A 12,576-nucleotide genomic window follows, 5' to 3' on the forward strand; every position below is an offset into this window, starting at 1 on the left:
AAAATAAAGGACACTCAATTCATCGTTGAAAATATAGCGAAACCGTTTGATTTCACCGCGAACGAGTTCCAATGTGTTAATGTTGTTGCGTTAACATTGAACATTAGTATTTCTAAGCGAATCCATTCCAAACGCATTGGATTACGCATGATCAAAGTGATGCAAAATTCACTCGCCGTCAAAGCACTTCGATAATGCACGGATGGGTTGTGTATCTGCACTGCTCTAACACGTAATTTGACATCAAGAGTGTAATCTGTCTCGCTCATGTCACCGTTTCGGCTACTTCGGGCTGTCTCGATACCGCCCGATGCTGTTTTAGTAGTATGGTAAAAGTTGGTTCTGTGCATATCGGGGTATGCACGACCGCTTGCTCTTGTGCGGGATTTTTTTACTAGAAGATAGCTCAAATAATGACCTGACGGGAATTACGAATTTCTTACATCGATCACTGGGGCACAGATGTCGTTGTAATTTGTTATGTGGAGATTGAAGACAAGCAGTGCAATGCACAAATGCACGTACCAAGGAACCGCCTCTGTTATGTAGATATATCAGAGGGACTCTTAGTGCTAAAAGCAGTAAAGAATCTGATGCTTTGTCCACAGGAGAAGATTCCAACGTTTCTCATTGTGGTTTATAGTGCAATAAATACCCCCTATCATTATTTCAGGTGAAAAAGCCGACATCCGAAGTGTTCAGCTCGGGGGCTGGGGGGGGCTCAGGGACCCCGGGAGCCCTGGACGCAGTGCGACGCGTAGCGCAGCTGGAGCAGAACATCCGCTACCTGCAGGAGCAGCACGCCCTGCTGCTGACGGGCCTGCACAGGGAAATTGAGGCGCAGCGGCAAATGAACAGAGGTAATTTATGTACCACTGATGTTAGCTTCATCCTTTTATTTTTCTATCTCTCTTTAAGCCGACAAATCTCATAAGAATTCTACCAAAAATTGCCTGAAGCTCATGAAACAATGGCATCCCAATTTACAGAATGTTTTGATGCAGCGGGAAGGGAGAGGAGATGGTAATAGAATGAAATTTTATTTTTAGAACACTATTTCGTTATTAATCTCTAAAGTGCTTCAAAATGCTTTACCCTTTAGGTGTGTTATGCCGATATATCGGCATTAAACTTCATGATTCTTGAGTATGGCGTGCTGAAATATAGATGGGTCATATATAACTTCTCACTAACTTAGTCACAGCAAGGGGAAAATGTGTCGTCCCTGTTGACTGCTCATTCAACATTGAAATATTGGCAATTACTTTTGTATATGTATGTAGCGATGGCCCAGTAAAACAGAAACAAGTGTGAAAAACTATAAATTACAATATGGATCAAAAATGTTAGATTCCTTAGGCCACGTCCGCACAGACAGGCGGCTTGCTTAGCGCCTAGAGTTTAGCGAGTTACCTAGCGAGTAGCTTAGTAAAACAAACGTTCTAGAATACTCGCGACTGGCCGCACTGCGCGCTTGGCGCCTAGCTAAGTCGCATGCTAGTCGCTTTGCGTGTATCGAAGTGAACGAACGTGTTGGTTTTTTGTCACTAGGCGCGAGGCATTTTTGAAGAGAAAAATGGACGAAGTATTAATTGCATCTGTTTTTAAAAGAGAACCTCTGTGGAATCCAGCTAATGAACTCCATAAAAGTGTAGTTGTCTTTAAAAAAAAAAAAAATGAGACGTTAATTATAGTTATGGCGTTGGATTATGTATACTAAAAAGTAGATCAAATGATTCTCTGGACTGGACTGGTAAAATTTTTCGTCAAAATTACGCAATTGTTTATACAGAACATTAAACTCCATGACTTGACCGTGACTTATTTATGTCATGAACCCAACATGATGGATAAGGCCGTGAAATGGTATATTTTAAAGATGAATTTTCTGTAAGTAGCAGTTTTAGAGTTATTTTTGAAAGTGACATCTCGTCAACGTGACGACAAGCAAATGACCAAGACACCTAGCGACCCACCACGCAAACCACCTTCAGTGCGGACACCGTGTATCCTAGCTAGTAGCCAGAATGCAAGCCACTAGGCTCTAGGCGCTAAGCAAGCCGCCTGTCTGTGCGGACGTAGCCTTAGAGTCAGAAAACCAGTTTGAAAATATCCAAATATTTAGATGTACCTACCCAGTTTTATACAAATCTATTTCAAATTTAGAAATTTCAGTGAAGACTTTTGAAATTTGGCATTTTTGCATACATATTTAGACATGCAAAATATTGATTATCTGAAAACAACAGATTTTTACTTTTGCTTTTTAATACTAGGCCATCTATATGTTTATACCATAGATACATATATTGTTACATACTTTTTTTTCCAAGGATTTTGACTCTTCTTATGAAATCATGAAACAATTAACGCACCTAAAGGGTTAAATACTTGTTTTATAATATTATGTATGTAATTATTATTATTTGTTTCCTTTATCTTCTAGTCGACAAATATGGTAGACCGTTTACCAAATGCCATTTTAATCTGCAACTTATTTTTCCTACTTGTTTTCAGATTTACAATTTCAATTAGTCTATTCGAAAAGAAAACCGACCGACAGTGTACCCGAAGCATCGACCTCAACAAAAAGTGAAGAGTCGAATCTTTCAACTACCACAGTCACCAAGCCTCCTCCAGAATCCAGTGTTGACACATCCTCTACATCTGTTAATGTGAGTTTACTTGCCTTACATTTCTCCTTATAAACCTTTTTGAATAACATAACCACTACGATTTCACCGGATGCAGTTTAATAATAATACTTTAATAATGCTTATATCTTTCGAGGGAGAGAGAAGTGAAGAGAACGAGAGGAGAGGGAATTTTAGTTGTTTTATTTAGTTTAGTATTTTTCATGTCTGAGGTTCGCCACTTAATTCGACTCGGATCAAACAGAAGAATGACTATATTTGTAATAAGCATTTACTTTGTGGCTCGTCATAGTTGTAATATTCTCCTGACGAAGGAAAGGTGCTTCCGAAACCGGTAGAGTACAGTTAAAATTAAAGTGGTCTAAAACAAATTTATATCTTTTATTGTAGAAGAATTACTGTTTGTAACTCAAGCAAATGTGCATCTTCAGTCCAAAAAGGTTTCCTGGATGTAAGGTTAGGTTAGATTAGGTTAGGTTTGGTTACCCCTGGTGGTGGTATGTCACCTCTTGTCTATGCTTGTTATCCGCAGTCAAAGAGTTACAACGGTGTCCCTTTTTAATAGTCAGGAATTGCTTGGATTTCAAATTTATTGTATTCTTGTCCATTGACAATGTTGCAGAATGAGGACAGAGAGCGCTGCGACAGACTGGAGCAAGAGTTGAGTGCGGCTAAGGCGGCGCTGCAGACCAGTCTGACCAGGACAGCTGACCTGCAGGCACAGCTGCAGCAATACAAGTAATTATTATACTAGTCACTACTTACTCTGTTGGTTGACCTTTTCACTTGTTCATTTGTATAAAGCGTTGGGAAACTTAAACTAAGCTTCGAAAGGGACAGAAAATAGTTAATACACACCAGAAATGCCTTCCATGTAGATTTGAATGGAAACCAACAGCGCCGTGCCGTTTGCGTTAGTTTCGTTCCTTTACCATAGTTTGTGGCTCTACTCGCACTTATTTTCTCACATTTATGTGCAGAATTACACTTGTCTGATATCTTATTTCGCCATCCCATTCGAATTTCATAATTATGATGAAACAAAGTTATGTTTTTGAAATTTAATGCCCGATCGGACAGACTTTTGGATCACAAACACACCCATATCGCATTTTTTGTGTTGTTCTTTATCTATGGTACTATCCCTTTTCTAGCATTTCCTTTTTTTTTCATTTCATATTTTGTAATTATGAAACATTATTGGACAATAAATCCGTAAACAAATGACTTAATACATAATTGCACGATAAAATCTTCCAAGGGTTCTGATGAGCATCCCACTTTTACCTCTACCGACTCTCGTCAACCATACGAAGAAGAGAAAGCGCTGGTGATGATTTTCGTAGAAAGCAATCACTTTGTCATTTGGCAATTTGTATAAATGTAAATAACAGTATATCTTCATTGTAATATACAATTCCAACTACTAACTTCACATAGACCTAGACTTAGGTGTTTAACATTATTTTGATATCAACCTAACATATTGTATTCTTGTAGAAACCAGGAGGCACTCGCTCTCAAGGAATCCTCCAGCCGCCGCATCGCTGCATCGTGGTCACTGGGCGGTGGCGGCGGGGGCGAGCTGCCGGGCGGCGGGGGCGCAGCCGTCGGGGGGACGCCGGACGGCGGGGTCGGGGAGGAGGAGGATCTGCGCGCGCGGCTGGCCGATGCGGAGCGCCTGGTGGGCGGGCTGCGCGCGGCCGGCGAGCGCCAGCGCCGAGAGGTACTGCGGCCGAGGCCGGTGGGCGAGCGCGGCGTCACCAACCTGTTGTTTGAGCCCGCGCCCGCTGCGCCCGTCGCGACCAACTATGTACGTGTGTGTGACGAGCACGCCACTGTACCACTGTACCACCCGGGGAGACTAACACCCCGCTGCATGGGATTAATCACTTATTATATACCTAATCTATGGGGGTTATCTCATCTAATATTGGGGCTGGTCTAATCAATCTTGTTTGGTGTGGCCTAATTAAGTATGTATATGTCTGTGGCGAGCATCTGAACATTACCAGGGGGCCTAGCATCGCCATTTTGACCAATAAAGTCAACTAAGCTGTCGACTTCAGTTTATCCATATCGTTAGCTCCTGGCTCTACTTAATATAATATGGATAATTTGACCAATCATGGATCACGGTAAAAATGATCACTCTACGATGGCAACACTGGTACCTTTTATAATGGCATAATCGTCTATTTATATTACATATTTAAGTTAAGCATGTGCTGTTTGTTTTTTTACTGATATCCAAAATAATTCTGAATAACTGTTGAAACTCCAATTACTCAAATTCAAATCTGTCTCCATCCATTTAAAATTAATTCCTTGCAATTTGGTGACAATATCTATCGATATACATATATGTATGTATAATCTATATATTTTTTTATTTTTATTATTTTAATATAGATCATAGTTACATTAATACATACATTTTTTTGCAAAATATAATATTTAGGTACATAATTGGTCATGTATACCTTATCAGAAAAGAGGAAAAATATGTATAGACAATTTTGAGACAAAGCCTCGGTAAACGGCGATGGTCTACTAATCGTCGATAATGTTGATAAAAACCATTTACATATAATATTGACAATTTGAATGTGGTCATGCTAGCCTCCCAGGGACACTACTGAACTCACTGTAACATACATACTGCATGGGATTAATCACTTATTATATACTATTATCTCATCTAATATTGGGGCTAATCTTACCTTATTTTATGCGAGGCTGATCCGGTCTGCTACAATGCTTAATCTGTGGTATGGTCTATTACAATTCTAGCAATTTTGTAAACCTCCCAATGTACATTCTAGTTAGGATTACTAGCTTCATATTTACTGAATGTAATGTTTTGTATATTTTGGTGGTTGTGGCTAACTTTGTAATGTTTCGGTAATCAGGGCTAACAATGGGTGGTGTGCTCTAATCGTCGAATCAAAAAAATGTTTAATATAGATTCAACTTTTTAAAACGCGTTTAGTATAAGATTTAGGTTCTCCTTTGATTTTGGTCACATATCAGTTTTTATAACACTGCAATTTCTATCCAGAAACCATAAGTTTGACTCCCATAACGGCCAGAAATTGGTTTCCTGTGTAAAAAATGTTTTGTTTTTATAAAAAATTTACACAAAACATTGGGGTGTGAACACTATGTTTTTCTTTCCGTGGTTGATAGAAAACATTTTTTTTTTTGTGTAAATGTTTAGTAAAAACAAAACATTTTGTGCGCAGGAGACCGGCCTTAAGGAACACTTAAAAAAAAAAACATAAGTAGGTACGTAACAGGTTTATGTGTAACTGGGTAATTGGATTAATCTAGGACGGAGAAAACACAATTCGAATGAGGTATAACCTAAATTAACCTAGTGATATATCGGTAGTTAACGGATTCTATCAGAAACAAAATTTTTACTGAATGATTCTTTGAAACAGTTTACTGATCTTACGAATAGGTTTGTCAGGTCTATCTTATAATATTATACTCTATATTATATTATGTATTAGTACTAAGCATAACAAGTATTAATTGTACATAATGATATACCATATTATTATATTTCAAATAAATACTCCATGTATGTAATTTAAAAACATCATTTATCAATTTAACTTACTATATTCATTACATTTAAACAGTAATAACTACCTGCTTGGTGCAATCATTAATAACGTGTATTATCGCATTAATATTATTGTCTGTATAGCAGCAATATTGTTTCAAACTAACTTATGCTTATATAAAATCATACACATTTTTTAACATTCTCATGTAACCGTTTCTCACCTGACGTCATTTCTAATAATCTCTTTCTTTATTTAGCTGCAGTCCATAAAGGCGTCCCTAAATGCGGCCGGAAGGGGTAACGCCGGAGGCGGTGGAGGTGGTGGTCGTGGTGGGGGTGGCGGCAGGGGGGGACAACAGAGATTCCCCCCTCTCCAGCCCCCCCAACACCAGGCTTACTGGCAGCAGAGGGAGTAAGTACCTAACTGCCATTATTATCTGCGTGCATAGCCATAAATTTAAAACAAGAATAGACAATTTACAGATCGAAAAACCAGATAAAAAGTTTATTTGTAAATTACGGGCAATATTGTACGATCCCCCAGTCTCCTAAATCCATCCTTATCCATTATAAAATAGTATTATTATAATTTAATCATTTTTATGAAAATTGTCAGATAACCTTGACATTTCCCACCTGCTGGAGATTTATTTTAATTTTGTTTAAGTATATTTTATTTACATCTAAAATTTAACATTTTATATCTAGTGTACATCTATTATAAAAATATTCTATTACCTACGTACTAATATTTGAACGACATAACCCACGAAAAAGTGAAAAAAAAATTGGTTATTTTATTTTATTTGTTGTAAATATTTCATTGTTCTTTAATAATGTATCTTGTTATTGTTTTTATGTTTTTTGTTTTGCATGATATTATTAACATCACCGTTTAAAAATTATCATTCATCTGTTAGGAATTGAATCAAAATTGATTCCTTTTCATCAGGACGAATCAATTCGTGAGATGACCAAAATAAAAATCTCCTGCAAATTATTATTTTTAATTTGCAGACCACTAAAGAATGCAAATAATGTAACCGAGAAGCCATCAAACAAAAGTGTCCCATCAAAAACTAATGTGGTAGGATTCGGACGAACCTTGACGAAAACCAGCCCTAAACCATCCCCTAGAAACAATGTTACCGTCAAAGTTCTGTAAGAATAATTTTTATCACTTTTGTTTGTTCATCTATTATTTTCATTTCATACTTTAGAAATTAATAACGGAGCATTTTTGATAAAAGGCATAATTTTAGTGATTTGCACAATTTAAATCATTCAATATAATTTTATTCACCTTCATTTTAATTGCTTACACATCAATAGTAATTATTTATTGTACTACATAATTCTGTTCATAAAAAAATGAGTGTTTAAATGTATTTTCGAATAGAATTTGAAATTCACTGCTTGACCGGTAATATGTACATATATATTGATTTATTAATTAGGTAAATATTCGGAATCGCTGGACAAGGGTTATATGAAATATTTATATATAAAACCTTCTGATTTACCTTAATTTACTATAAAAGGAATCTGACTGCATTTGGGATATTTTTAATTTTAGCATTTTCATATTTAATTACGTAAATCGAAGATTCACTTTCGTTGTATGGGATGACAGCTGGAATGGTTTCTGTTGATAAAATTTTCTTTTGTTTGTATTCCTGATACGAGTAGCTAGAATTTGAATCATTTCAGAATGCAAATTCTAGTTAGGTACTGTTTTGGCCAAACTCGAAAAATAAAATATTTTTATGTTACTTAAAAAACTTATATTTAGTTATTATTATAATTATTGTTTTATTTAACCTAAACTATAGTAACCTAACCTATAATAATCAAACCTAAACTAAACTAACCTATATCCTAACCTAACCCAAAATAATCCAACCTAACCTAACCTATAATAATCCAACCTAACCTAACCTAAAATAATCCAACCTAACCTAACCTATAATAATCCAACCTAACCTAACCTATAATAATCCAACCTAACCTAACCTATAATAATCCAACCTAAACTAACCTAACCTATGTCCTAATAATAATCCAACCTAACCTATAATAATCCAACCTAACCTAACCTAAAATAATCCAACCTAACCTAACCTATAATAATCCAACCTAACCTAACCTATAATAATCCAACCTAACCTAACCTATAATAATCCAACCTAACCTAACCTATAATAATCCAACCTAAACTAACCTAACCTATGTCCTAATAATAATCCAACCTAACCTATAATAATCCAACCTAACCTAACCTAAAATAATCCAACCTAACCTAACCTAAAATAATCCAACCTAACCTAACCTATAATAATCCAACCTAACCTAACCTATAATAATCCAACCTAACTTAACCTATAAATATTGGGGAACCTTTAATAACGCCTGCTTGCGTCCCCTTTAGAGTTATATCCCAGTTTTCAAGTAGTTTGTGGGCTACGCTAGGTTTGTATAGACTGGTTTGTGATTTCATTCTACCTAATCCAACCTAACCTAACCTAACCTATATCCTAATAATAATCCAACCTAACCTATAATAATCGAACCTAACCTACAATATTCTAACCTAACCTATAATAATCCAACCTAACCTATATCCTAATAATAATCATACCTAACCTATAATAATCCAACCTTACCTATAATATCCAATCTATCCTAACCTAAATCCTAATAATAAACCAACCTAACCTAAAATTATCCAACCTAACCTATAATAACATCACCTTTTTTAATTTTTCTATTTTATAAAACATACCTAAATATCTTTATTTTATTTTTCGAGTTTGGCTAAACCTAGTACCTACCTAGTATTTGCACATGGTAAAAAATATAGCCACTCGTATCAGGAATACAAACAAAAGAAAATTTTATCAACAGAAACCATTCCAGCTGTCATCCCATACAACGAGAGTGAATTTTCGATTTACGTAATTAAAAATTAAAATGCTAAAATTAAAAATATCCCAAATGCAGTCAGATTCCTTTTATAGTAAATTAAGGTAAATCAGAAGGTTTTATATATAAATATTTCATATAACCCTTGTCCAGCGATTCCGAATAATTACCTTACATACATATCAAAATAACAGTCTAATCAAAGATGAACGCTTTCGTAAAGCTTTTCTGAAAGCTTTTAACATCTTGGGAATATGTAGGTATCTTTCTCCGGACAACACGTACGAAGCTCGTCAACTGATTATTTAGTAACTGTTCTAATAATACTTTTCCTATAACTTGACCGTTTGCTTCATCTCTTTGTAAATTTGTTTGTTCATTCCGTTTCGCATTCGAGATGGTGGCAGTTTTAATAGTTCAGTAAAGATTCTTTTCTCAAATGTGATCCATCTTATTAGCATTTTTTCAATATGTATTATTGTACCTGCCTGCCTGAAGAAAGTTAAAAAAAAAAATTGTCACCGAACGTATTCCTTTTTTGTAATAAAAAAACATGTTACTTGATAATTAAAATGTTTTGTTTATAATTAAGTAGAAATGTATTTAAGTACCTACTTATAAATCTTAGGTTTTCAGAGGAATTTGGTTTTGATTTATTAAATAAGAGAAAATCAGAAACATATTTTTTCCACGCGAGTGCGTTCACAGTACTTGTAGTTTAATCAATTTACTTCCTAAAAATGCCTGATTCAAAAAGTTGAGAAAGCCGATTTACCAAAAATCTGCTGTTTGAACAATTAAAGTACTCAGCCTACAAACTATCACATCCGGAGCTATAGACCTGTTCCCCAAACAATTTAAAAGGAAAAATTTAAAAGGTCGAGCAATGAATTTAACTGGGACCCTTTGTTTTATCATTTATGTTATTATATTTTTGTTATTTTATTATTTTTATCCATTGCCCTTCCCCCTTCTCCTTTCAGGCCCGTCAACAAAGAAATCAAACACAATATAGTTAGCAGTAGCGTATTGCCAAAGCCACAGAACATTTCCACCCAATTGCAATTACACAGCAAGAAACTGAAACTCTCTACACCGAGCGTCCAGTCAGTTTCCCCAGGGGCTAAATTTGATCAACGAAAATGAAATATTTATATTCTAACAAAATTACAATGGTGCTATTGATGTCATAATAATTATCAACTAATTCCGAATAATTAATTAAATATATATTAAACACAGTGAATTATGATGGATAACGGTGTAAAAATATATTATGTAGCTTAAATAAAGTGTTAAATGATTCATGTTTTCTTTATTTTATTGAATTGAGTATGCCCTTTTTCTGGGAAATATGTCCTGAGATAGTTGGATGTATGTATATATTTATGTTTATTTTTTGGAATAACTTAGTGAGTAAAACCTCATATCGAAAAAGATTCAAGGAAAAATAAATCGTAAATTTCTGTCGAACATCGAAGAAAAATTACGGACCTTGAATGTTTTTCGCATCCAACAGAAAAAGCGTCGAGCGAGACGGTACACACGTTGAGACATGTTCGAATAAGTGAAAAATCATTGAGCATGAACGAGAGTGAGTACTGGCCTTTAGATTCAAGACTCACGCGGATACCCAGATTTAAGTTTAAACTCTCGAATAACAACACTTGATTTGATATTAAAAGTTACACTTAATTAAAAAAAAGAATATAAGTACTTTTTCGCCCAAGACTAATATAAACTAATGAGGAATGCCCGTTACTAATGAACCCAGAAGCACGGAGCACGGTGGCAGTTGGACAAGGTCGCATCGCCGCGGTGGGGAAAAGGGGGAACTAATTAATGGAGCGCCCCCTGCGTTGCCCGACCTTAGGACTTCTAATGCACCTATTCATAACAATGGTAAGGACAAACCTGATTACCTATAAACCTCTGAGGACTGTTTTTTTTAATTTTATCTAATGTCAGTAGTTGACTGCGCGTATCGAAATCCAGTTTTAACTCGACTGTTTTGCATTTTGTCTGTTTGAACATTCCATTTCGTTTCAAAGTGGTAGCCATTTTAATGATTCAATGAAGATTGTTTTTTCAAATGTGCAATCGTCGTGTTTAATTGGACTTCCTTATACGCATTTTTTTTTCAATGTTATGGTACCCTACTTCCCATAAATAAATCACTCACTAGATCAATATCTCTGGGCTTTTTGTATGAAACAAATTTGTCCTAAAAATCCATAGATATGCCAATGTATATACAGTTCAATTCTCATTCGGAACCTACTTATTATACTATACAACAATGAAAAACTCTGAAAGTTTATTCCATAGACTTTTAGAGTTTTTCATTGGTGGATGTAATTATAACTAGGCAACAATATGACTTCACAATATTCACAGTTCTAACTTTCGATCAGAGTTACACCCCCCTGCGCTTGCCTGAAGAAAGTTTGATAATGACATTTTTTTGGACAAATTATATAATTCCTTATTTGATATTAAAAATATGTTACATAAAACACATATGGTTCATAATTAAGTACCTACTCACAAATCTTATGATTTCTGAGAGAATTTTAGTATTGATTTATTAAATTACGGAAAATTAAAGACCTACTACTTTGAAACTACTTTTGTTGTATGTGAGGTCTGCTGTTCACAGAACTCTACTAGTCTTACTGCCCAACTTTGCTCATGATTCTAACGCCTTTTACTTCAGTTAAATGGATATTTCACAGCTCCACTATATAGCTCATGAAAAGAATGATGTTGCGAGCTAAACACAGTTACGATGACCCAGAAATTCCAGACAGAAAAAGCTGTGCAAAATTCATTACACTAGTGTTCATTGTTCGGATGTTTTAACTCCGTTTGCTTTATAGTTAAATCTCTGAGAGTGTGTTCAGTTTTAACTATTACATATTATTATTGTACATCTTTACTTTCCTAGTGTTAGTTAGGTTAGGGTCCCGTAGTTTTCTTTTCCTCCAGCATTTTGTCTTACATTAGCAGAGTCATTATTTTCATGTGAACACAGCTATAAATTTGGTTCATAAATGATGCAACAAACTTATCAAATATATGATGTTAAAAAACCTCTCGTATTCAAATGGAAACTGTTAACTTTGAATGGACAATCAGTTTGTTTGATTGACAAATAATTATCTCTTATTCCCATTTAAGTAACATTTTGTGTTATTTCTTATGATTCCAGGAAATAGTAATTATAGTAATCAAGGCCAATCTCGGAGAGGGGGCGGTAGCCATGGTTACTCCAATCATTACTTTAGAAATAGTGATCGCTCTCATAGAAATGGAGAGTCCAGAAGCACTGACGGTGAGTGCATTTTCTAAATTAATTAACTTTCCAAAGAAATAATCCCCGGTAAGCATTACTCAAGAATATATATGTATGTATGCAAAAAT

General features: G+C 35.2%; 1 protein-coding gene across 8 annotated transcripts in view; it reads left to right on the forward strand.

Annotated features, from left to right (window-relative positions):
- Nucleotides 1-12,576, forward strand: part of LOC149420366 (uncharacterized) — a 36,021-nt gene that overhangs the window by 21,775 nt on the left and 1,670 nt on the right. For 5 of the 8 annotated variants that reach the window (XM_089636644.1, XM_089636646.1, XM_089636645.1 and 2 more), the window contains 7 exons: nt 674-860; nt 2,518-2,675; nt 3,277-3,392; nt 4,155-4,467; nt 6,489-6,643; nt 10,928-11,055; nt 12,365-12,487. In XM_089636644.1, coding sequence (XP_089492770.1) covers nt 674-860; nt 2,518-2,675; nt 3,277-3,392; nt 4,155-4,467; nt 6,489-6,643; nt 10,928-11,055; nt 12,365-12,487 — 1,180 coding nt within the window. Of the gene's footprint in view, nt 1-673; nt 861-2,517; nt 2,676-3,276; nt 3,393-4,154; nt 4,468-6,488; nt 6,644-7,248; nt 7,393-10,136; nt 10,459-10,927; nt 11,056-12,364; nt 12,488-12,576 lie in introns of those variants that run through there. The other 3 variants (XM_089636649.1, XM_089636648.1, XM_089636650.1) reach the window with 3 other exon arrangements.

This window comes from Hesperophylax consimilis, chromosome 10, assembly GCF_061612785.1.
Source record: "Hesperophylax consimilis isolate HC1 chromosome 10, BYU_Hcon_1.0, whole genome shotgun sequence".
NCBI classification, from domain to species: Eukaryota; Metazoa; Arthropoda; class Insecta; order Trichoptera; family Limnephilidae; genus Hesperophylax; species Hesperophylax consimilis.